The following is a 26,711-nucleotide window of genomic DNA, read 5'->3' on the forward strand; positions in this document are numbered from 1 at the left end:
TGGTGATAAATGAAAAACAAAGTGTCCTTGGAAAGTATCCATCACATACGCTTTTCAATTAGCAAATGTGAGAAAGGCTTATACTGACAGCTATTTAGCCAGTAAAAATGATTATTGGATATAAATCACAGCCCTCTTTAGAAACAGAGTTCAAAAACACATTTGAACGCATTGGGTTTTGTATATTCATATGTCAATGTTCTTTTTCTTATGTCTAATGAAAATGTGAAATTACCATAACTGAATGCAGTATATCAAGCATTTTAATCAGCGCAGTAGATGCTGACACAGAATCAAAAGGCCAGTATCAGCCAATAACTGTTGGGCTCTCGCCCTTATCGTCTTCATATAATTTATTGATTATGGAGAACTATTTTTAGAAGGGAAAAACAGCTCACCAGTTCTTCAAATCTGTTCTACTTGTACACAACCACGAGGAAACAAGCAGGGAGTTTAAAATTGGTGGAGTCAAATCCGTGCACTGTGGGCGGAGGATGGATAGAATGACACTGAATATGAAGACACTCAGTATAAAGTCAGTGGGGTGTCTCAGCTCAGTCAGACAGCAGAGACATCCATCGTTGTGTTTTTATCGTCTGGCCCATGTCAGCTGTAGCATATTAATCAGTCCAGGAAGTGTCATGAACCAAGCTACAACAGTTTCTGTTTGACATCTGCCAAGAACTCTGCTGTTCAGGCAGTTTCAGTTTACAGCTGATAGGGCAGAGCCAGGCCTCTGACATTTCCAGATGAATACAAATTCATTTGTTGCGTTACTTGCTGCAGAGATCGTGCTGTGTACAGTATGGAAATGGATCAGTATGCGTCATAAACTTTACTGAGTGACATTTGTTCAGTGTAAACACCAAAAAAAAAGCCTTTCTGCTAGGGGGAATTTGGGTTTTAGTTGTTAAGTCAGCAATAAGGCGGCAATAGCCCAAGCCACTTCAGTTAGGGAGGTGAATGACTTGGTCCCTCTGTATACAAGCGGAGCATCTCATAAGACTAAGACAGACTGTACAAATGAATTGAAGTGCTGCTGAATTCAAAACTGCATTGTCACAAGGTATTGTTCCCTGTGAATGATTAGATTCACCATTAGTCACAACTGTAATAATATTGTCTGAACATCAAAGCCCACTGAGTAGAACGTGTCAAAATGACAAGTGAAAATAAATATATTCTAAGTAACCTATGGTGAAAAAAAAAAAAAAAAGTCCATTGGATATAGCATCAAGACAAATGAGACAGATAACATATTAAATTTTTTCTATTTAATTAATAGAAATCACTAATTGATATAAAATATTAAAGAAATAAAAAAGGCTGAAGTTTGACTTCAATTACTTGACAATGCACGCATTAAGACAACAATGCACGCGTTAAGACAGTATAGCTTTACAGGCTTACTTTCTGTCCCTGGCGGAATAGAGTTCAGCATCATCTAGCAAATATTTTATTTGTTCTTTTAGCATTTGTCTCTGTAAAGCTGAAGAAACAAAACATAGAACAGGTACATAATGCAATGTAAAATGCATGGTGATATACAAAATTTTGCAACAGGGTACGTTTAGTTGGACAACATCTCAGGAAAAGAAAAGCGCCTATAACTGCAGCTGTACAACTAAATAATGTTACAGGATTGATGAAATCCCAAGGAACTTGTTCCGGCAGCATTGTAAACAGTGGTGCATGAGATGCAGTCAAAGTAAAACATAACACTCTGTTTCCTTGCTCTGATCACTGTTTAAGAAATGGGGTATATAGACTAAATTGGCAGGTTGAATTGGCAAGTTGAATTATTTCCAAAACGCATCCACCACAATGCAAATGAAGAATGCAAGGACTACCAGTGCAATGAAAGAGATAAAGTTAAATTGCTAAATGAAATACGTTCAGCCATTTTTCAAACTAAAAATGTGTCAAACGAAATCTGCAGTTCTAAACAAAAGCAAGCCTAATCAAATGCCCAGGTAACAGTTTCTTCCTTGAAGAACATTGCCAGCAGCTCAGCTCCTATGTCTTAAGATGAATAGATAGTGTCCTAATATCCAAGACCTTTGGCAGTCTTAGAAATGCCCTGTAAGCCATCTTTGGATGCCAAAATTTGTCCCGCCAAGTGTTTTAAAATAAATACAATGTGCCACTATAAGGGCACTGAGCCCATCCAGTCTCTTGTCTTCTGAGATTTCTCTAGATGGTCCACCCTCTGGACATCTTGAAAGGCCTTTAGTATGTCTGCCCCACCTCCACAGGCAAGGCTCAAATGTCTGTTTTGATTTTGTCCAGAGAGTTGTCGATCTTTGTCAGAGTCTTTTTGATGCGTAATGCCGTTAATCTGGCCGATGGATTCTGGTACCAGCACTCCTTCATAAGTTTAGCCATGGAAGTTAAAGTCTGGAAATGAATGAGGGAAAAAAATGAATGCCATTAGAAGTGTGTCAACATGAGGATACTCATTATCATTAAAGCTCTATATTTCTGAATACCAGAAGCAATCTTGTCTTCACTTCACTTTACACATTTACCACTAAAGAGTCATGATTAAAGCAGCTTTAGGGATACAAGAATGCACATCTGAAGTAGAGAAATCCACAAATTTATGCCATTTAAAGATTACTCACTGGGTCTGAGAACCATCTGTTTGGGATGTTGGGCCTCTGCTGGTCCACACACACAACCTTCTTCATATCCTCAAAACTGGGATCACTAGGGACCACGTCATGGAAAGGTGGCTTGTAGTCTTCCACGATGCCTAAATGTAGAGCAGAGGATGCAAGAATCAGCCATCAAAATCACAACCCTTTGAGCACAGTATAAAATACAGTTTATGAATAATGACAAGAAATTTGTGTTATGACTCACTGATGCAATTGTGGAGCGAAATAGAAAAAAAAAAGGATGTGAGGTTTCTGTGTCCGGTGTAAACCAATATCCTAAGTGTTGTTGAAAGCCCAGTTCCTATTATAAACAGCTATAAAGCCATTTAACTGTGAGAGGATCCATTTCAGATGAGATGCCACTGGCTTTCCCACAGACCACAGATGGTGGATGTGGATCTGTCATTCAAGGTCAAATCATTTTATCAATGGCGGACAGGCTTTTACTTAGACCAAGTCCAACTAAGACACTATGGATGGTCATGGATTTATTCTTCCAGTAGTTAGGGGGGAGGGGGGGCGACACTGAATTTCAAAACCTTGACTAGGTCTAATAATGCTATAATATGTTCACAGGGCTTTCTCTTCCTAGTAATCTGCTGCCTCAAGTGACTTTTCTGACCACTGACATAAAAATGTCCAAAATGAATTCCACTGTGTGTTTCTGCAAATAAATAAAAAAAACACAATACTAGTAATAGCACTGCCCAAGTCTCTCAAAGACAGGGAACATGCTGCTTACAGACAATGTGATTAAGTGTATAATTGCTGAAAACAATATACATATACAAGCCTGGCAGATACCCCAATTGGTGGGAGCAAATAAGTGATACTTGGAAGGCAGGAATATCTTGAGTAAAATGGGAATATGTCGAGTGAAACATGCACTGACCGTTGCTGACGGTCCTCCTGGCGATCTCCCACAGCACCAGGCCCAGCGCCCAGATGTCCACTCTCTTGTAGGACTCGAAGCAGTCCATTTGGATGGAGTCGTCTAGCACCTCTGGGGCCATGTAGCGCTTTGTGCCCACTTTAGGGTTGTTCCCCACGTCTAACTCGTTGGTGTCTTGGAAATGCATGACAGCCAGACCTGGCGTGAAAACACAGGGACACTTTCAGTTTCACGTCTCGATCGTGTATGATATTAATTAATTTAACACGGATTGTTAAATTACACATTGGGCTTTCATAAGCTTCTGAGGTGAGGAAAACAGAGCAGGCCTACACCACCACCCGATTTATTTAAATGTGGACATGTGGCTTCTTTGTCGAAAACAATCCACCTGTTTCTCCACACAGGATGTACTCCTTCTTAAACTATCTTGGGACAAAAACAACTCACTTTGTTTTTCAGGACAGCAGAATACGTCAGCCCAGAGCAGAAATGAATAGATCAGCCAATAAACATTTTAGCCAGTAGCCAGGTTAGAGCTGCTACCTGAATTAGTTTCTATTTTAGCTTGAGCACATGGAACATTGCTGTATTAGATCAAATGATCTGAGTGCTCCCTAATGTATTTTTGGTTAGGGGCTGGGTGGCACCTGTAGCAGAAGCTGTTCTTCTTGTAAATGAAAAACAAATGTGGCTAAATGGATTGATGAGAGAGACGGGGCTAGAGCAGTGGAGAGAGTAGAGCAGATGTATCTCAAGTACATCCTATCCAAATCCTGAAGGCGGAAGATGATGCTGAACTTTTACATCTATTATAATACTAAGAGTTAGGAAATGTGCACTAACACAAGTACCATCAGTATCACACTGATCCATCAGTATTCTCACCCAGGTCAGCGATGCAGCACTGTCCATTCTTGTTAACCAGTATATTTTTGCTCTTGAGGTCTCGGTGGGCAATGGCTGGTTTGCCCTGAGTGCCGAAGATCTCCACGTGGAGGTGTGCCAAGCCACTTGCAATGGAGAGCGCCATACGGAGGCAGCTGGAAGCATCTAGGGTGCTGAGCTGAAGGTAGTCATACAGGGAGCCCATCTCATGGAAGTGAGTGATCAGCCACAGCTGAGTGCTGGAGTTCCTGGAGGTCATGTCTGAAGCTATGAAGCCTGGGTTGAGAAAAAAATATATACATCTAATAAATAAAAAGTTTGCATCAATACATGCACAATAGCTCAAAATCAATGGGACAGGATTGGGCACTATTGTATAATAAAACAACGACCAGCAAAGACAAAGAAGAACCAGCTACGTGACGCTGATAGACTTTTAAACAGTAGATGATCAAATTACCCCCAAAAAAAACAAGAGGCACTTGAGCTGCCTAATGTCCTGCCGTAATCAGTTAAACATAAGGATGCTATGCTAAAGCAGTCATTAATTAAGATAATGAATGCATTAATTAGTAAATATCAACATTATGTCAACATTCTTGTCTTCACATAACACATAAGCAGTATTAATATGAATTCTGTATATTATAGCATTAAGAAGTTTGGCAGTTTTAAGAAAATCATCTTTTCCTCATTAATAAGCAAATTTATGCAGCAAGGTGCTCCAACATCTAATCAGATCATCTACTCTATAGGGGGAACATGTGGTGCAAGTATTAGGTTTCTATCATGTATTGTTCTTGAGCTATTAAACATAAGCAGTTATGCTAATCATGTAATTAAAGAAGCTAATTAATTTGCAAATATGTCTGTGTCAACACATAATACATGGGTGGTATTAATATGAACTGTTTATCTTAAAGCATTAAGGAGCAGCAAGATGCTCCAAAATCTAATCAGATCATCTACTCTATAGGAGGAAACTTTGGTCCAAGTATTTATCATGTGTTGTTCTTGAGTTACTGTGTTCACAAGAATTTGTTCAGACAGACAGACAGACAGACAGCACCATGACGACATATTGTCCCATATGCAATATACCATGGCAGGAGAACATAAAAATAGCTATGATATTCATAGTGTCCTGCAGCATGTATTCCTATTGCAGAGCCTGATGTGAAATATGCTACATACCCAGGATGTTCTCGTGTCTCAGCAGCACTGTGTTGTAGATCTCAGTCTCTCGGAACCAGGATTTCTCATCTCTGGAGGAGAAAATCTTCACAGCAACACTCTCTCCCTGCCACTGACCCCTCCACACCTCACCATAACGGCCCTTACCTGGCAGGCAGAAACACGGCAGAAATGACTACACAGCAGATACTAGTAGAACTTACACATATGTTAGCATCAGTAGGTCAGATTTCATACTGCAAAAACATCAGTTAGTGGACTAAATTTCAGCACAGAGCATTGAGTTACTCAAATTTTCAACAAAAATGAGAATGTGTTTGGAAGTAACAACATTCAATACGAGTGGTGCAAAAAAGTGTTGATCATAAACTAAAGTTTCTTCACTCTATTTTACTCAACTGGATTAACCTTTCACACTGATAACTACAACCCAATGACAGACTACAGCAAAATATTTGTTCATATGAAAACATCTTTGCTGCCGGTAATATTTTCACTGACTCTTAAGATACTGGACTAGACCTCATAAATCAGATTTGTGCAATTTTGCCTATGGGGACTTGCTTGCTGGGACAGTTGCACTTGCCTTCTGGCTGTTTTTCAGAATACCCCGCCAGCACTGGCCTGTTTTGCAACCCAAATATTTATTCCAAACGGACATTACTTGCGGACTGAGTACTTCTACTGCACAAGTGAAAACAGACTCTTTACTGGACACTTACCCACACACTCATTGAGCGTTATTTGTCGAGCAACAGTTCTCTGAACAAGGAATGGCAGCCCAGATCCACTTCCTGAAGTGCAGGAATGATCCAGCAGATCCTGGGGAAGATAAAACCAGAGGGAAAGAGTCAAAGGGCATGTCTATTTGTGTGGGTTTGAGAGGCATCTGAATGAAGGCCTTCCCAAAGGAATCCTGTGCTAGAGCCTATAGATGATGAAATAAGGAGCATCTGGGACTCAGATGGAGGCTAATGCAAGCACGCCGCCTTTGATGTGGCACCCACAAGGGATGGAGGGGGGCAAGCTGTGCGAGGTGTTCAGAATGCCAGGATGTGTGTGTGTGTGTGTGTGTGTGCGTGCTGGAGGAGCAGAGTGCCCCCTGCTGAGTAAACAACAGCAGTGCCACCCCCTCCTTGGTGATTGGTGTGGGGGCTGGAGATTTTATCTAATCCAAGTGCCAGACTCCAAACAGGCGCAATGCTGCTAAGCCTTTTATTTTTATCTCCTCTATTGGATATTGCAGCATCCCATGGCTGACACAAGGGGGCAGTGCACAGCAATCCTGTCAGTCAGTCAGCCAGTCTGCCGCTGCTGACAAAAACAAACTACCAACTGGGAGGGGAAGATGAGGATTGAAAACAACAGAAAAGAGTGATGCCTCAGATAAACAGATGCATAATACAACAGCTGCCTGAGAGACACTTTGGAATGACAACACAGGAGTGCAAGACAGAGGCCATAAAATGAATGATGAGTTATTCTGCAGAGAGTTTAAATCCTCCTGTTTGGTACAGGAGGATTTTTTTTTCTTTTTTTTAGGAGGGTACATCTGGGCCAGGCCGTTAAGCAGCAGAATGCAATCAAAACATTAGAATATAATTATAATCAGACCCGACTTCTGGACCCCAGGCTACAGAGGGACAAGCACATGTTTCAGTCCAATCTGCTTTTTGCAGCCACACCACTGTTTCTAATAACCTTTCTCATGGCGCTGCCAAGCACTTTTTAATTATGCTGAAACAAACATTCTGTGGCTCCATATTTGGGATTTCCATTGCCAAGTGCTCTGATGGGCTTTGAAAATGGCTTGACACGGATCCAATATCAGCACACACATACATACACACACACACGAATGGTCACACTTTAAAATAAACAGTTGGACATGTTATGTTTCAGTTTCATAATTACAGATGAATGGGATTGTCTGGGATTTTGGATGTTTAGGTTTGCAAGGGTTTAGATACACATATTGATTACATTATGAGCTTGACACATCCTCTCAGCATAAGTCAAGATTCTTTGTAGCCTCGCTCGAGGATTCAACAAGACACAAAGATTCACATGCTCTACGACCACGGTTTTAGAGAGGTGTAGAGAGGTGAAATCAATGTTTCCAACAGTGTTTACAAAATGTATAGGCTACTTTTTCATGAGTTTACAGGATCACAAAATAGATTGTAAACTGTTTTGTATGCCGTTTGTGCTGAAGTTGATTACATAGTGTGTGAGCCAATGAATGTGCTTGGTTGTCGTTCAGACTAAATGCTAACCACAGGACTCCACCTAAACTCTGGATCAGTTTAGTGGGCCTCAAAACATGAACCACTCTGCACAAAACTTGCAATTCATGGTTGGGTGAAGGAGGGATAAACAGCAAAGGACATTCCTCAAGACATTTGAACAATGACCGATTCAAAATAATGTGCCATCAACACATATCATCACACACTGTATGTTTCAGAATTAAAGAAAGGCAAGTTTTGCAAGACAGGTTTTTTGTTTTTTTTACTCCAACAACAGCAAATATTTGGGGGGGGGGGGGGGGGGTAAGCTTAATGTATAACAAAAACAAAACAAACAAAAAAATAGCTGCAAGTGGCAATTGTGGGATTCAGTCCGAAAGGCAATATTTAAGATTTAGGGCCATCAGGGGTATGTATGGAAGACAGGAATATCTGCATATAGACATTCATCTATATGCAGCCACTCTGCAATGCTTTGTTGAATTTGAATAAAATTTGCCAAACATGCACCAGATTAAGGTCTTCCACAAAGTTTCATAGTGATAGTTTGCACCCTCCTCGAGTTAAATTCCTTAAGGTGATAGACCTTGGCCACACTGAATATAACAAACATATAAAAGGCTTAAACATGGCCCTAAAATGTATTAATCAATTTCATAACAATTAGTCCACCAGATTTGGAGATATCAATTAGCATTTAAGGTGCTGCTTTGATGTGTGTGCTTATTGCTGCCTCCGGAACATATGCACCAACTTTTAAGACAATTACCATCGAGCCCTGCTTGAGTCATAAACCATTTTAGGATAGGCCACACCCACACTGAGTAAACAATCAAATTTCACGGTATGACAACAACAAGCATGTAATTTGTGAAAAGCTGCGACTAGTTTGGCACTAAATTGACCCACTCGGGATTAGAACCCCCAATGTCTCAAACCTATGCTTCACCAACCGAGCCACACTCAAAGTGATGCTCAAATGTTTGGGGCCAACCGGCTGACTGACAGTGTCTTCTGTAAAAACATAAAAAGGACATGGAGCACATATACCAAATTGCATGTGATTTGGCCCACCAGATTCAGAATTATCAATGTTTTGCATTTTTGGTGCCCCCTATGGAGTGATTGCAATATTGACAAGTAAACATTTCTCTAATGTTTCTCATAGCTTCTCTTAACATACTGTATATACCAAGTTATGACCCTTTTTGTGATAGGCCACACTTGCTAGCAAATGTATTGGTTAATAACAGCCAAACAATTATAGATATCAAAATTCAAACAATTCAACAAATTTTGAAGAATTTGGTCCATAGATGATTTGTGTCATGTGAGTTTTATGCTAAAAATGTTAATGTCTAATGTTAAACAAATAATGATGTTAAAAATGTGTTTTCTAATGATGTCATAAAGATGTGTTTTTGAAATTTCAAAATGGTAAACATGGCAAACTTTAATGGTCCTATTTGGAAAGCTGTAGAGCAAGACCAGCTGCCAAGTGTGTACCAAGTTTGGGGTCAATCACACTTATGGTGTGGACATTATGGCCTCTTACTAAAACCTTTAATTACAGCACCACCATGTGGTTGATTGTGATAATAATTCTTGAGTAAAAGGAGGTAATCAATGTCTATTGTGCCAAATGTCTCTATCATCGTGTCATGGGCAAAACACATCAATAAGTGTGCTCCTTGTTACTGCTCACAACTTCAGCATGACCTTAACCTGACAGTACAATGGCACAAGGAAATGAAAAGTACTTAAAAAATGTAATGGAAGAAAAACATAATTTTACTCCTCATTACCGTATAACCTATCTGCCTTTCATAACATTCTCACACATTGTGCTGAAGGAAACCCATACATGGGAAACCCCTACTCACCGCCAGAGTGCTCTCCCCGACATTGGAGGCTATGAGGCCGTCGATGGTTCCATATTCAGCGTCTCGTGCCGTTAGTCTCTCCATTTGGTTGTGGTGGATGCGTCTAAAGACCAGGATTGCGATAGCAGACAGGACGATGAGGACAATGACAGGCGCCACAATGACGATAGCCAGAGTGGTCACGCTGTAGCTGGGCAGCTGACCTGCTGTGAGGGGAGAAAAAAATTGTACCAAGTCTTGAGTAAAGTCTTCATACATTTATCAATCATGCTGTCTATTTTGGAAATCTTAGACCACCAGCACATCAAAATAAAACTTGATTCAACAAAGAATTTTTTTTTTCACACTATTTACAGTACATTCTGTGCAGCAGTGGATTCAACGTGTTGTCTCATGCCGTGTGTCCCAGGCCAGGTCAGACAAGTCAGGTGAGTCAGTGAGTACAGTTGCCTGAGGTCAACCGCAGCCCCCGCCAGAATCATGGGTTTAGACAGCCATCATTCCGGAAGAGGTGATGATAATAAGGTACGCAGGGGGAAACTCTGCCTCCCTGTAGCTGCTGCTTTGACTGGACCACACATGCTGAGGCCAGCGCCCAGCCGTACAGCCATGCACGGATCACAGGGTTGCAGCACTCCGCGGACCTTCTGAAGAAACCAACGAAGGGCGGAGGTACGCACAGAACACACATGCGCACGAGCAAACACACACACACACACACACGCGCGCCAGGCTGAGCAGCAGTGGAGCTCATCCAGGCAGCAGAGCCCAGTCTGAGGAACTGACCACCACACACACTTTCCAAACATTCCAGGGGGAAAGACTGCACTGCTCTGCCTCCAGCACAGACAATGATCCCCTTTTCTCCCCTCACATACTGAACTCTTTCTCCCTAATGCACAGAACTAGCAACACATTTTAGGAGCTAAATAGACTTGAACCAAACACATAGCTAGGAGGGGGTGCATTTAGCTGGATGCCTTCATATCCAAAGCAGATCTGGGTCATATGGTAATTCTTCTTTCACCGGGATTGGATGGATAAGGTTTGCAACATGGGACAATACAATGAGTGCCAGAAGATTTAGACTATTTGAAAGTAAATTTTGCTTATTCTCTAGAATTAATAAATTATCTTACTGAATTGTTATGATGTGGTAAACTGCACCCATCTGGTATTTGAAGTAGGTGAACACAAACATCAGAAATTATTTGCAAATACTATTTGCTTCTGGTCAACTATTTCAGTTATAAAAAATAATAAGAAAAAAATAAATAAAGGTTCTCTGAGGCAGATAATTTCTTTGTTTGTCCACTGGTGGAGAGGGGAAAGTAGAGGTGAAAGAGAGTCAAAGAGGGCGACAACAGCTCTGTGTATCCACGCCTGCCTCTCCTTCCTCATTCCCCAGGAGGTTTCACCCTCCGGTCTCTCGTCAGCCAGGCCTGACAGCCTCCGAGAGGACAGAGGTGAAGTGGACCATGACTAAACAATATTCAAAACCTCCCTCTCGTCTCCCGCTGTCTCCTCCATTTCTGTTTCGTGAGGCGCCAGGAGTGTTACCGCACAGACCTGTAACACAGGCCAACAGAAGCCGTCCAGAACAGCCGCGGCAGACAATTTCACGGCCGAGGGCTTGGCCCCCTCAGTAGAGAATAGTGAAGAGGATGGAATGTGCGTCCCCTTGACTCAAACACGGGCAGAACTAACCCACATGGGCATTCCTAATTGGAATAGAGGAAATCTAGGCAGTGCTTTGTGTGGATTGGGTTGGATGATAAGGCTAATAGGACACAGAGGCATGAGTGCTGAAATCAACAGATGTAGCTTGTGAGCATCACCTTGTCAATGGCACACCTGCCGCTTTGTGTAAGCAGGCTTGCAGAACAGAAAGCAGAGTTTTCAAATAAAGACAGACTATATGTGTGATGCATTCTGGGTAGTGTAGTACCTTGGACAGGCAGCTCCACAGTGCTGTTCATATTACACAGGTGTCCATGGCAACACTCCACAATCTGGTCTCTGGAGGGTGGCGTCTTGCAGGTCATCCTGCTCTGCTCATAGACCTTAAAGCAGCCTTTCTGGTACACCAGGGAGCCACCATTCACCGTCAAAGACGAGAAACACTGGTGGCCCATACAGCGTTCGCCGGTCACACACGAGCTTCCCTCGCACACACACTCATGCTCCTCCTTGACCAGGGGCTTCACATCCTCCTCTGCAAAGGAAACAGGATGAAGACACAGCTGGTTGAGCAGGCAGGCCTTGAGAAAGTAATGATAAAGCCCTTCCTGTATCCTTATCACTATAAACATGCACTTTCCTTTTCAGCAAAACAAGATAAAGGTAGAGTTTTGTCACAAAGTGAAGCTTGTATGAAATCGTTATTAGATGTCAGATCAAAAGCTGAGTTCTTGCATGAATTTAGGCCTATGTGAAATGACAGCCAAGAGAACTGTGTTCTAGATAACTCACCTTTCCCTGCAGCTTGCACAGTGACGTTCATGTTACACAGATGGCCCTGGCAGCACTTGACAACATGGGCTGGTGAGGGCGGCGTGGCACAGGTGGCTCTGCCCTCCTCGTCATCCCTCAGGCAGCCCTTCTGTTGGACCGCCGCCCCGTCAATCATTTTCAGGGAGGAGAAACATTGCTGGCCCGTACAGCGATTGCCGTGCTCACACACACCGCCCTCACACGCACACTCCTGGTCTCTCAGGACTGGTCTGCCAGAAGACACTTCTAAATCTGATGAAAGAAATCAGAGATATGGGGAAATCCATTAAAGCAATACCATTACCATCCCATTAAATTAAATGGCATTCACTCAGATGGGAAAGCACACCAGATGAAAATGCATCTTTGTTGGCCAGTCCAAGAGGCCACTGAGGTTGGTGTAAATTTATGGGTTTTGATTGAAAATGAGATATTCACCATTTGAAAACTAACACCTACTCATAGAATGACTCATAGCACAAAATGAAAACATAATTTGACCAAATGTGCACCACGTAACTCACTCTGTATTTTACAAATTCAAAAATGATGAACTTCAGGTAAGGATTTTTTGTGGAATTGGAAATGAAAAGACATTGACAATGAAAAGCCTGGCTGCAGGATTATCAGGCAGCAACACAATATAATGACGCAAATAGGACAAACAGCTCACCTCTCACTGGTAGCTCCACAGAGACGTTCATGTTACATAATTCGCCGTGGCAGCACTCTACCACCAGCTCGGGAGTTGGTGGGCCACCACAGCTTATGGGCCCTCCTCCATTACCCACAATGCAGCCTTTCTGCTGGACCGATGTCCCGTTCAGTATGGAGATGAAGGTGAAGCACTGCTGACCAAAACATCGCTCCCCGCTGCTGCAAGATGATCCGTCACATACACACTCATAGCTCCTCACGCTGCCCTCATCTACACAAGAAACACAATTACATTCATTGTTGTCAAAAAGACTGAATCAAGCAATGAAAGACCAATGACCAATCATATGGAAATAAGAAAATATTCCTCAAACTTATTCAAATGTTTTAGTGACAATACTTCAAATTTAGTGTGTATCCCCCTTGTAAGGATGACAATAGCATATGTGAATTGTAAGCACAGGGGGGGTTAAAGTGTGGCTAGCCAGCCCAGTAAAGTGCGAAACCTCCACTTCTCGCTGCATTCTGAATGTGCGTGCCACTGCAGTTGTTCGAAAAACACTGTGAGAGACAGCAGATGAGAGGGAGACAGACTGAGGAGGGAGGGTGAGAGAAAAAAAAAAGTGTGTGAGGGAGTTGAGGGGGACAGAGAAGAGAGATTGGGCGTATGTCAACGACAGAGAGAGAGAGAGAGAGAGACAGACAGAGAGAAAGAGAGAGAGACGCAGAGCATACCACTGATTCAGATTGACACCCACTACATGCATTTTCAGTCATGTACTTGGGACCCCATAGTGTGACAGTGTGTGACCTACTGTAATCTTGTTCTTTTTCAGTAGCTGAGCTGGCGGCTCTGCAGTGGCTAACTCCTCGTCCAGACCTGAACTCAAACCAGATCCTGCCTGTTAACGCTAGCAGAAAACTCTACTCCCTTCAGCTAGAGCCCTCCTCGAAGCCTGATGTGAACGCTGTATTTCTGGCTAGCGTAAAAAGGGCCTGTGAGGAGATGCTAGGAGGAGGAGGAGTAGCTTACCTTCCATGCTAGAATAGGGAAGGACCAGGACGATGAAGACCAAAAGAAACATGTCCCCGTCTGTCACTGTAGACCTAGAGGAAAAAGAAACGGCGCCGACGTTAGCACTGCAATGAAACCATTCCCACGAGTATGGACAGTTAACATGGTGAGCACAAAAAATTGTCTCTACATGCCCTGGCGAAAAAGTGTCGACAACTGCGTACGAAGTATAGGATAGCGATTTCTACATGGATACAGGAGAATACCTTTGCTATATTTGTAGATCATTCTTCGGGACACCATGCAGTGAGAGAGGACACAGAGACAGAGAGATGCAGTACGGGAAAAGCGAGAGAGACAGACGGACATAGACAGGATTTACTGTCGATCTAAGAGCATTAGAGAGAGCAATTTTACAGAGAGAGACCTTTCCTTGTTTTCAGAAAAAGAGTCAACACCAAGTTTAAAATGCTCAAGTAAAGTGGGTCTCATGCCTTCCTGTTGTCCTGGCAACAAGGCATTGAGTGGCAAGCAATGGGGAGACTGGTGCTCTCCTATTGGCTGCCTCGCTGTGTCTGTGTGTGTGTGTGTGTGTGTGTGTGTGTGTGTGTGTGTGTGTGTGTGTGTGTGTGTTAGAGAAAGAGGGACAGGCTGCTTGGCAGTGAGGGGAGCAGAGCAGACAGACGTGAGAGGAGGAGGAGGAGAAAGAGGAGAGGAGCACAGCGGGGTGGATGAATGTGGGTGCCCAAATACTATCGTTGAGAGACCTGGAGACCGTCTAATCCTTCAATATTTAATGCGTCTGCAGGCACGTCCACATAAACTGTGCGTTTATGTTTGTTTTCAACCGTGATTGATTTGAACAGACCACCAGTTAAACTCACAATGCGTACTCTTAATAAAAACAAATCCTTCCAAAACACCCATTTTATAAAGATGATATGTGAGTTTCGTGGAGACATCGTAGCCTCCAGCGTGCCCCGTTTACGCCATACTAAGCACTGGGGCCGTTATCTTGGCAGCTTGTGTGTGCGCTGCGTCTGTGCCACTGATAAATACCCCAGTGTGTTTTTTTTTTCTCCGAGCCTTTGTGCCCGTCTCCCAGACATAAATGATTAAGCACGTAATGTTAGCATTAGCCCAACGGCGGCGTCTGTACGGGCCGCTCACACACAGACCACATGCTGCTCCTTTAATCAGAACACAAAACAGAGGCTGCCACACAGAGATAATCAGGAGCTCTGTCTGCTCCCTTTGGCCCAGGGAAGAGGGGGAGATGGGGAGCACCCGTGGGGGCAGAGAGGGGGCAGGAGGACATGGGGAGCACCAAAGGGGCAGGGGAGGTATAGCCAGGGGGCAACCAGAGGACAGCGGGGCAGGGAAGGGGAGAGAATGAGGCCAGTGCGGGAGGATATGGGAGACAAGTGGGCTGCCACAGCGAGGTAAGATAGAAGGAGGGTAGTGGGACATGGGGGTGTCCAGTGTCAGTGCCCGGGGGGGGGGGGGGGGGGCACAGTGGGAAGGAGGGCACTGCACTGTTGGGGCTGTCGGGCCGCGCCAGGGTGCAGCCAGAGGGCAGAAGGAAAAAGGACAAAGAGACGGGTAGCGGAGTAAGACAACGAGGGAACAGTCTGGAGCTTAGCATGGTCAGGGGTTCAGTAAAAGAGCTTAAAAGAGGTAATTCTTGCTAAAATGGCATATGGTCTTGGTACTGACTCATATACCCTAGATTTGTCCATCAATCATGTAGGAGGACAACAAGGCACATAATATCCTGAATCGCTCCCTGCTGACAGATCAATAACTTACCTCAATGAACTAAGTAGAGCATGTCAGGAGACTCAATTACTGTAGGTAAATGGACTGTTCCATTTTTGTTTACATTTATCACTGACATCTATCAAGACACTCGACGAGGCATTCAAATTATCTCTGTCTCAGTTCCCATCTTCCACTCACACACCTTCACTACAAGTTAGCATAAACACTGAAGACCAGCCCATAGATTTTGTGTAGTCTGTCTGTCGTCTTTGAGTTTCCTAGACTCCAATGTGTATACACTACCAGTCAAAAGTTTGGACACACCGCATTTTCCTTTATTTTTACTTTTTTCCACTTTTTCGAATAATAGTAAAGACATCAAAACTATGAAATAACACAGATGGAATTATGCAGTGACCAAAAAAGTGTCTTATAACTAAACTAAACTATCTTATATTTCAGATTCTTTAAAGTAGCCGCCCTTTGCCTTGATGGAAAGGCAAAGGCTTTGGCAAGAAATTCATACATAGGCATCAACTTCACTATTTATATTTGTCTAAGAAACAAATTTCAAGCATTTAAGCATAAGCCTTTAGATCAAAATGGCTTTAAGATAATGAAAAACATAGTCCATTCAATCAGGTCTGTCCAAACTTTTGACTGGTAGTGTATATCTATAAAATGCACTGGATATATGCACTACTGTTCATACTTTTTGCATTAGAACAGTAAATAGAAACTACTCAGAAGAATCTAACTATGCAAGAGGCAGGGCTGACTGGTGTCGGCCAAACAGCTCTGCTTGGCAGATACACAGCCGCGACTCGTCCTGATATAGGAAACCTCTGATGGGATTCTTGGGAGGGAGACAGGCAGGGCTAGCATCTGCAGAACCGATTGCGATCTGAGCAGACAACTTTTTGGCGCTGTGTGTGTGTATGTGTGTGTGTGTGTGCGTGCGCTGCAGCCCTCTATCCCTGCGTATTGAATTCTCTGGCAGTGTTCTGCAGTGTGCGTTCACAGAGCTGACATCCTGCCAAGGGTGTGCTCTCATTTTCCCCCTCTATCTGCCTCAACCCCCATCTTCCCTCTTATTTCTTCTTGCTATATCAAGTGATGTAGTGCTATAGTAGTAAACTATGAACTCCAGACGGTGATCACCACCACAAGGCAAACAACCACCAATATAAAACAAACAATATCTTTATTCTAAGTATTGGTGTCCTAGAAGTCTAACAGTTCTTACTATAACGCAGACTATGAACTTTAGATCAACGATTTATATTTGCTTGGGTGGGCAAATGTTATTTCTCATATATAACAATAAGGAAATTGAGTTTGCTTTACCCGCCACTACAATGCTGCTGACTATACTTCTCTCTTCCAGACATTACACTGCTCCATTACCATCACCACCAACCCCCCTCCTTCGATCCCTGGAAGGTCAGGCAGGTCATGTTCGTTGCCATTTTCTTGAGTATCTTGAGCTGTTATTTAATATTACGGTAGTATTGTCAGCCACAGCAGGTATGAAGATTGGAGATGAAATGCATATCCTCCTCTTTGATGCATAAGCAGTGACCTGGGAGGGGGCATGGTCAAAGCGTGAAAAACTCAAGAGAAAGAGCAGAAATAGACCTGGCCCTGCGCAAGTATCTCAGGGTTGACCGCCGCCGAGTGTGTGTGAGGCTAGAGGGGCTTGAAAGTGATCCTAGATCAACGCTCCCACTTTATGACGCCATGTTTCCTCCCCCGACTCTTTCCAGTGATCCCACTCCAGAGGGCTATCCTGATAAGCACTTCTCTAAAAGTTGAGCAGTGCTTAACGTGATTAGATGGGAATGATTAAACACGCCACTCACACACTGTGATTGCTACATTTGCACCCAGAGAGAGACACTATTTAGACACTGATACGATAACACGAGAGCATGTGAAGAGTTCATTAACATTTCCACCTACAACACCGATAAACATCTTCAAATGTCATTTGAAATCTAAGATTTGATTACCAGTCGTCATTTCTGAGGTGCCGTTCTTAAACTGACTGTAGAAATAGCTTTCAATAGCGTCGGTTGTTTTAGGCTAGATGGCCGTTCTATAATTTTGGTCCGTTTTGTATTCAGGTCATGGAGGAGAGAGTGACAAAACACTATTTTGTCTGATGAGCATTGTGTATCACTGAGGTTGGGGAGGGAGGAGGCTGGAAGCCCTGTAGGAGCTGCTGAGTCATCATGCTGGCAAGGAGGGAGACGAGAGGTGGAATCTGTGTCTGAGCTGGCAGGCTGGCACAGTTACCATGGCACAAATAGCCCGGGCACCGAGGAAACTGCGGCGAACTGCAGGGGGGCAGGGGAAGAAACGGGCAGAGACTGGGGCAATGCGGCGTTCTTGTCAATCCTGGCATTCATGTCCCTGTCCCCGACCCAGACCCAGACAGCCAAAGTGCCAGCATGCCATCAGGGACACACAGATGGTCCGCTCCTAGGTGGATGTGGGTGTAATACAGACCTGAGGGCGAAAGTTGTCCTCTTTGCAGCAGCCCACACTCATATTCGCACTACAGCTCAGCAGATCAACACATTCACCTCAGTCTAAAAAGCATTATCTGCCTACAGTCAAATACGACACTTGGGATGACTAAAACTAAGAGAATAGGAAACAACAACCTAAACTTTTAAGTAGGTTATGAGGGAACACACGGTCCACTTGATGCAACAACGCATAACAACAACTCATAAGTGTTCAGGAGAATGTAACATTTCACCAAATACAACCTTAAAAAGAAGGTTGCAGTTGCAGATTCAAACACTGATGTTGGATTTAAATAACGTTTGAGTATCAAGGGTTTTCCTCCCAATGTGCAAGCGCTTTGCATCAAGGGCAAGGGCAACATTTCTCTCCACTCATTTCTGGCTGTTTAATTATTTCTATGATTAATCTTTGTTTTTGATGTTCTTCTACCAGCATTTAACATGTACATTTACGCATCAATCGCAAATGCTATTTAGGGACATAACATTCTGTGAATGTGTCATCATACAAAATACACTGGTGCAAAAAAACTTAGGAGAAATGTGTGAAGAGGGGGTGCTCAGTGATGCTTAAGAGTTGAAAGAATCCAGGCCTGAGAACGACTCTTCTATGTTAATTAATTAAAGCACTCTAGACAGCTAGCTAACAGCTGGGAGCGCTGACACAATCACACCGACTCTGCTCATTGGAAGAAAGTACTCATTGTTCCCCACCAAAGGGGGGACTATGGATCGGTCTCCGTCTGTTAGTTTGTTAGTTTGTTTAGTCACACTGTAACGTTGACTTGTGCCACTAGGGGCAGCACTGACAATGAATGGGGACTCAGTGGTAAAGCAATACAGTTAAAGTTATCATAGGTAACATAATAGTCTACACACGCTACACACTTGGAGACATCAGACTGGGTTGATGTGTTGAAGTGAGAGTCAATGGAGAATTTTTGGGCAAACCTCTAACCACAAGACACTGTAGTTATTGTCCAGTTGTTGGACTGTTGTACTGTTATTGCACTCATCACTGCACTACCACTGTGCCGTCAGTTTGACTACTTATATCATATTACCACTTACCTACTCTGCAATACCATATATCACTTATCATTTAGCATTTATATTATTCATAACACTCACGCTCCTGGTGTTGTATGTTATATTGTATATTGTATTATAAATTGTATTGTAGTGTACATTGTGTAATGTACGGATTGTATTTATTGCGTATAGTAGTTCTTATATTTTGTACTGTATTGAGTAAAAACAGGACAATTACGGTTACTACATTTCAAGATATAACTTGTAAGCCTAATTCTGAGGAGAGTAGGCTACAGAAATATATGGTCAATCTGTCCTTTCATTGTCCCATACGAAAATGCTTATACAATTTCACTCATATTTCAAGTACACTCAGCAATCACTGACTGACCCAAGGGTGGAACTACATCACTGGTGGGGGACAACATGTTTACTATTTGCTTGTTAACCTATGGAAAAACCTCCTCCCTGGCCAAGGGACCCATCAAATGGGAGATTAGAGAAATGGAGCGAACCCCCCACCCCATCCCAACACTCTTGTGCCCCCCCTAGTAGAACTTGTGGAATCTGCAATGCCCCATCAGGTCCAGCCAAGCTCCATCTCCCAGGGTCTTCACTCAGCAGCCGTCCCCGTTCACAATGTGAGGAACGTAATCAAATGCAAATGCCCCCCTGCCCATGTTCAATTCTCACTCACACACACTCATTGTAGTAGGTGACAGCGCAGCAGGTTTTCGCTCCTTGGTTACAGTGCGACCCAGGGTCATTCCATGTGTAGTCACCACACACACAGTGTATTAGATCAAATGTGATCAGAGACAATAGATGCCTTTTCTTTGTGCTGTGGTCCCACCCTACCTTCCACCTCTACACCAACACCACTCTGGTATACTATGGACTGCTGCCAAGTCACCCTCACAAAAGAGACATGCATTCTTGAGCTGACTTTGTTTCTAATCAGATTCACTAAGTCGCACAAAGTTTGATTTCCTTTCAGATAAGACACACCACCCCTGGGCAATGCTGCGTGACAAAGATGGAAGACAACTGAAGACAGACACAAACCCCTGGGGGTCTGGGAGAGTCTACCATACAGACAACACCGACAACTGTTGTTCAAATTGTACATCATCGTGACAAAAGACAGACAAAACATCATTTCATTTCAAACAAGCTGAAATTCCCACACAAGAATATAGTTTTAGGGGTTCTGATAAGTAGGTGTGAGTATGGCCTTGTGATACCAGTCTCAAGTCTCGCGAGACTCTCCAGTGACAGAACATAGCAGAAGGTAACTGGACTAGCTGAAGGTTTTACAGCATTGTGAAGACAGTAAGTTGATGGGTGTTGTAAACTGTACCCAGCGGTCACCATGGCACTTAGACATTCATTGTCGACAACCATCAAAATACTTGAAACAGCCAATTCAAACACGGCCTTTATGGCCTTCAGCTATGTTTGCCAACAGAGGAATGCACAAACAGTCTCCCTCCAAATGACCATCTCACAAAGTTCACTACACTGGAACAACACCGTTCTCAAAAGGACACCTTGATTTGTGTCACAGTGGACCCTTTTAACACATTTCCCCCCCTCAGAAGACAATTAATCAGGCAGACAGATTGGTCTCAAAGCCAGAGAAACTGTAATTTTTTTGTTGGAGATCTAGGTATGAAACCGCTCCAGCTAAGTGAATATTCAGACCCGATTGATTCTGTGCCCTGTCTGGCAGAAAGCGAGCTAGGAGTCAAGAGGGTGAACATGATCGCTCTCTCCATGTGACCCGCAATGTCAACCAAACCATCCACCAGTGTTGAGAAGCACTCAGCCCACAGCTTGCAACAAACAATTAATGTGTATACGGTATGCCACTCTGGCCCTTAGCACTGCTGACCTGGGCCATTACGTCCTGTTGCCAAAGAAGTCTTTATGGCTGGGAGTTTCCTGGCCTACCTGAGACGAAAGAGTTCTACAGAACAGGACCAGTAGTAAATAGTTTCCGACCAATTGTAATGATATTGTCTGAAATGAGAATTAAGACATAAAGGGTCCTTGCATGTCAAAATGACTAAACCTAATTATGTAATATACCCGATTTGGCTGAAACATGGGGTAATAGCCTGGATTATCTCAAACATTGGCCATCGATGTGACTCAGAAGCACCACCATCTTAATATAACTAATTCAATTTATGACCCCCGACTCAAGAGATAAAACATAGACCATTGTTCAATTTGTAGACAAAGTGCCCACGCCAAAATGAGAGCCCAAGCCAAAGACTGGAAATGAGAGCAGGGAGAGGCTGCAACTGAAACAAAGCCATAACTCCCCCCCCCCCCCCCCCCCCCCCCCAACAGCTGAGCGATAAGACAAGAGCACTGAAGCGAGTGAAGGGCTCATAAAATGTGTATTGCAGACTGTCTCCAGTGCAGTCTGGGGTTAGTGTGGAGAGAGGAGAGGAGCCAGGAGCACTGCAGATCTATGTGTGTGTGCGTCTGTGCAGACAGCAGTGTCTCGTCTCCCCTCGTTCTGTCTCCACTTGCGTTCACCCACATTTGAACACAGAGTAGCAGAAATCAATAACTCTGTGGAGAGCCACCAGAGGAAGAGGCGAGTGAGCAAACCAAGGGTCCCCCCAACAGCAGACAGTGAAATGGGACGAAAGTCTGGCAGATAAACAAGCAGTCTCTCTCTCGCTCTCCTTTTCCCTCTAACTTCCCGTCTCCTGCTGAGACTGCAGTGCCTGCCAGTCCCAGACGGCTCCTCTCATCGTGATATGTTTGGGCTACATAAGGCTTATGATTATTAAAAGGCTCAAGGATTTTTTGACTAAAAATAACACTGCAGACAGAGGGCCCCATTCTAAAAAGCTGGACACAAGCAATGAGCAGAAGCAAATTCAACCCACATGCTGCGTTCCTCTGCAGCCTGCCGCCTCATCTGATGCCAGGTCCGCTGCTAGTCCAAACGGAGAACCAAACTTTCTGGCATGTCAGCATGTACACTCGCACGCACACACACACACACACACACACACAGATAGATAGACAGCCAGGAGCTCCAGCCTCGCAGCTGATGGATCCTTGAAGAGATTGCTACTCTATCGCTAGACTCTGAGCCAAGTCCTGCCCCCTTTCTGTCCCTACCTCCCGCCCACACACACACACACACACACACACACACACACACACACACACACACACATTCATACACAGTGTCATACACAGAGGCACACATATCTCCTCCCCCTTCTTACCTCCCTCCCCCCTTGAGAGCCACCTACATGGTAGAGCGCTGAGCCTCAGACTCTTGCTCAGACTTGAAGTTGTCTATCTCTGTCTCAGTCTTCTCTTCTTAATGACAGAGTGTGTAACCTGATTCCACCCCCCCCACCCCCTCTCCTCCTCCACACACACATACACCCCCCCCCCCCCTCCCGCAGGGCTTTTGGAGCTAGCGCTTCCCTCTCCCTCCGCTCTCACATTGTTCCAACCCATACTGCCAGCTGCTTCTGACAGCCAAATTACTGTGCACGGAGAAATGATTGCTGTCGGAGGACTATTTTTCCCTTTTCCCCTCTCTCTCTCTCTCTCTCTCTCTCTCTCTCTGCCCCTCTCGCCTCTGCTTTCTGAAACGCTAGGGCCTCTGTGGGCAAATTATACACTTTATGGCCCTCAGAAAGAGCAGCTACAGAAGGGTTCTGATGCAGAGGCCAACGTATCCGCTGCAAACGAATTGGAGACATAATGTGGAAATGAAGACTTGGATGAGGCCAATGTAAGAGAGTTGTTAATATGTGGCATGCTCAAAGCAACTTGCTGTTGACAGTAATACAAACTTGTACAAGAATAAAAATACCAGAGCTACCACATATTACTGCTTTATGAACATATTCAAAATAAATGTCTTAAAAATAATAATAATAATAATCAGACACATCATTAAGGCTCCTGAAGCCAAAAATGCATTTAGCAACAAATGATGATAGAAAAATAATAATTGTGGTGTATGGGAAAAAAAACTTTTTTTTTTTTAAACACAGGCTAAGACACCCCAACCCAGTCTCATTGTTGGGCATCCATTGTTAGGTATGAGAGGGACTGATAGCCTCTTAACTCTTTGAGGACTAGGTAACCACAGATAGGCTCTTTGAAACCGAGTCACTGGTCCAAAGCCAAACAATGACATTGTTATGGACCAAGAGACGGGGAGAAGGATAAGAAGGCTAATCACAGAAGGTTCTGGTTGAGCGGCCACCGTCAAGCCGGTGCCCTTTACCTCAGCTGAATAGAACAGGAGCCTCGAGATCCTCTGGAGTTGAACCACATCTCCGCCCAGACTGACTGACGTCCTCCTATCTGACCACTATCAGCCAGACTCCAGGGCGCAAGCCACTGTGCACACCAGGCGCCCACAAAAGGCGGCCTGACCTCAGCGACTGGCAACAGAATCAGCTATGGGGCTACTGAGACACTCTCCAGATCACCAGCCAACCACACGAACACACAGCGCCGCAAACTGGCACTTACAAACTGACACTAACTACAGCAAATAGCCAAGCTGTGAAACCTCCAATGATCCTGTCACAGCCTCTTCTGTTTTTTTCCATGGATTGGTAGGCTAAATCTTCTCCTGTTTCTTTCTGTCTAATACAGATGCCAGCTAAATGGAAACAAATCATGGACATTACCAACAGTTGTGTATTCCCAAATGTCTCGTTACTTCCTTGGGCAAATTCACCTAGGCTACCACAGTTCACACGTTACCGAGTCAACAGTGGGCTCATCAGCCTTAAAACCCCAACAATTTTCAAGGAAGCTGTGACGCTTGCCCACCTTGATTCATAATCTCCCAAGCTAGACACTATAACCTGATTAGTCATGTCAGACAGTCATGCATATACAAGAAAGCCAGATCAATTGACTCATTCGAGCGCATATAACCTTGAATGCTTCAAACATTCAAAGATTCTTTGTCCTGTTCTGCTCGATCACATAGGCCAAAGATGCAAAAACTGCAATGCACATTGAAAACAAATGCTCCACAATAAGACAGTCAGTATGTTTGTGAAGGGAAACCTGATTTGTATGTCTAGTCTGTATCTAGGAGTAAGGATTTTGAGTGATGTCTGAGTTGATTCAGAGGAAGCACAATGTGAGTCATCCCCTCCACACACACACCTTTTAATCAGGGCAATTATCTCAAGTGAGTGTTTTCAGCGAGCATTACCACCTTTTTAATGAAGTTTGCACCCTCTCCTCAGCAGGTCTACTGGCTTTACATTAGATTGCCCTTACAATCTTATCACATTTCTAGACGTATTTCCTGTTAGGTCTGTAAGCATCCCTCAGTGGGGGGAAGCAAGTCCACAAATAATTTGGGATACAAGTAATGGGACATTTGGTGCCCGTTTTAATATTTCGTCTCCATCAACTTTCTCCAATTCAAACCACAGGACATTATAAACCATATAGGCGTTCACCAGGCCCTCCCCCCCTCCAGAACTACAGGGGCGATTGTAATGTTAAAACTGCTCAGCATGGGATGATGGAGACACACGATGAAGCAGGAACGACCCTCCCAACACGGTTTGCATGACAAACAATTCTAACAAAGTGACAACTAGTTGCAATGTTGTACCCTCGATTACGACTGGAAAATACACCCATGGAAAGCAGCCCGTGGTTAAACCCGACACTCATTCCCAGTCCCATGCCTTGGAGCTCATCAAATATATCAACAAACAGGCGAATACATCTCTGTCGCACTCAAACACTTTAAAATGATAGCCTGCTACTTGAAGTCTACGCCTGTACAGTCTAGGAAAACTACACCAATTATTTATGGATATCTCGTTTAAAGGTTTAGACAAGTTGAAGACGTTTATGCAGACAACCTACGCTGAATAAGAGAAATCAAAAACGGTTTGGCTGAAATAACAAATACACCCAGAATTACATGAAAAGCTCAAAGGGGAGACTGAATCATTTGAGAAAGCACGTTATGGCACCTTTTCAAGCAATACAACAAACTTCTATGTCGACTAAGATTATGCTACACACATGAAAGAAAAGCATTAAAAGGAATGCCATTTTTTAACACACGAAATGATCAAACTTACCTTGCGTATTATCTTTTCAAAGTGCTTTACTGGGGGGTCCGTAACTGGCGCAAGTCGAACTATTCTGCCATCTCCCGAGAATTCACCGACAATACCCTATTTGTTTTTGTAAGTCTAAAAAGCACAGCCTACGCACAGCCAACATTATTGCCCGTCGTCCCGCTCGATACAACGTGACAAATTCACTCGATGTTCACATTCCGGGGTGAAAAATAAAGCCGCATTTTCTGTAACTTTGTCCTTCTTTCACATTATTAGCACAGACAGAGTAGGGTTTTTTGCGACTGGCGCCCCGGCTACGCTACGACGGCAGAGCCTGGATTGGAGGAGGAAGTTACCTTGCAACAACTCACTGTAATTAACCAGCGTCAAGCGAGACGATAAAAGACGAGACTTCCCGTCAGACTTTTCAAAATAAAACGGTATTTTGCTCTCTTTCTTTCTTTACTACTGTCTTCTATGTGTGTGAAAATTCAATAAAAAAATAATTTTCAAAAAAATCTAAAAAAAACCTCTTATTGATAGGAAATTGCACCGTAATACGATAAGATGTTATTAGTGTCTATTTTCAGCTATAGTTCATCTTCACGTATAGTCTAAATTCCCAATGAGTATTTTGTAACTGCGCACACCCCAATACTTACTATTGTTTTTCTCAAAAGTGAACTCGTATGCTTTTATTTTAAAGGCAACCCCACAAAACTTCCGGTCTCATGCTTGGTATCTCTGGCCGGCTTGACGCAGCTCGATAATTAGAGGACCATTACCACATCATTTCCTCTGCGCATGTTCCTAACTCGGCCACCAGGGAATGCTCCATGCTAGGGGTGATATGTTAAGGCATATTTCACACAGGCAATAAAGATGATCAGTGTTTAATAATAAACATGGTCAGTGTACTGAAAAATGGATCTAATTACTTAATAATGCGCTTACAAACATATTAGCCTAGCCCATGTGGAATTTCTATGTATAATAAATCAAGGATAGAGGCTCGTAATTTTACCTTTTGTTTTTAAATTTTATTTTCCTGTCATGTGCAGACATTTCTAAGCTACTGCACATTAATAATTTCCGAAAGCATTTGAAGAATTACTATTTTATTGAATATAAATGTGGCTATAGTGCTTTGACTGTTCATTCAGTATGGCTGAAAATATAATATAATAGGCACTTTATTCTTATGTGAAATTACATACTCTCAGTCATTGTGTCATTTTAAATAAGAACGTAGAGCCAAAACATTAAGCAATATGTCAATGTCAAAATACCTATGGAGATTACTGTGAGTCATACATAAAGAAGCAATCATGAGCCGATTACACTACCAT

At 43.4% G+C, this 26,711-nt stretch overlaps 1 protein-coding gene across 1 annotated transcript; it reads right to left on the reverse strand.

Moving 5' to 3' along the window:
- Positions 1-411: 411 nt before the first annotated feature.
- Positions 412-25,676, reverse strand: LOC139647163 (activin receptor type-1-like). The gene is made up of 12 exons (XM_071523014.1): positions 25,381-25,676; positions 13,950-14,023; positions 12,933-13,187; positions 12,239-12,511; positions 11,715-11,981; positions 9,767-9,972; positions 6,357-6,456; positions 5,635-5,781; positions 4,441-4,716; positions 3,553-3,750; positions 2,625-2,755; positions 412-2,397 (listed from the first exon to the last, which is right to left on the reverse strand). The coding sequence occupies exons 2-12, from the start codon at positions 13,999-14,001 to the stop codon at positions 2,263-2,265; spliced, it is 2,040 nt and encodes a 679-aa protein (XP_071379115.1). The 5' UTR covers positions 14,002-14,023; positions 25,381-25,676; the 3' UTR covers positions 412-2,262.
- Between the last annotated feature and the right edge of the window lie 1,035 nt (positions 25,677-26,711).

This window comes from Centroberyx affinis, unplaced genomic scaffold (genome assembly GCF_046629955.1).
Source record: "Centroberyx affinis isolate AG114_WGS23_722 - 3 ecotype Tasmania unplaced genomic scaffold, CSIRO-AGI_Caff_v1 ptg001058l_1, whole genome shotgun sequence".
Classification (NCBI taxonomy): domain Eukaryota; kingdom Metazoa; phylum Chordata; class Actinopteri; order Beryciformes; family Berycidae; genus Centroberyx; species Centroberyx affinis.

Bases quoted from the DNA above. Each gene is read 5' to 3' on its own strand.
- LOC139647163 (XM_071523014.1), bottom strand. From the start codon at position 14,001: ATGTTTCTTTTGGTCTTCATCGTCCTGGTCCTTCCCTATTCTAGCATG. The intron at 6,457-9,766 runs GTGAGTAGGGGT...TATCTTCCCCAG, and splicing joins TCGGGGAGAGCACTCTGGCG to GATCTGCTGGATCATTCCTG. The intron at 2,398-2,624 runs GTGAGTAATCTT...ATTCATTTCCAG, and splicing joins ACAGATGGTTCTCAGACCCA to ACTTTAACTTCCATGGCTAA.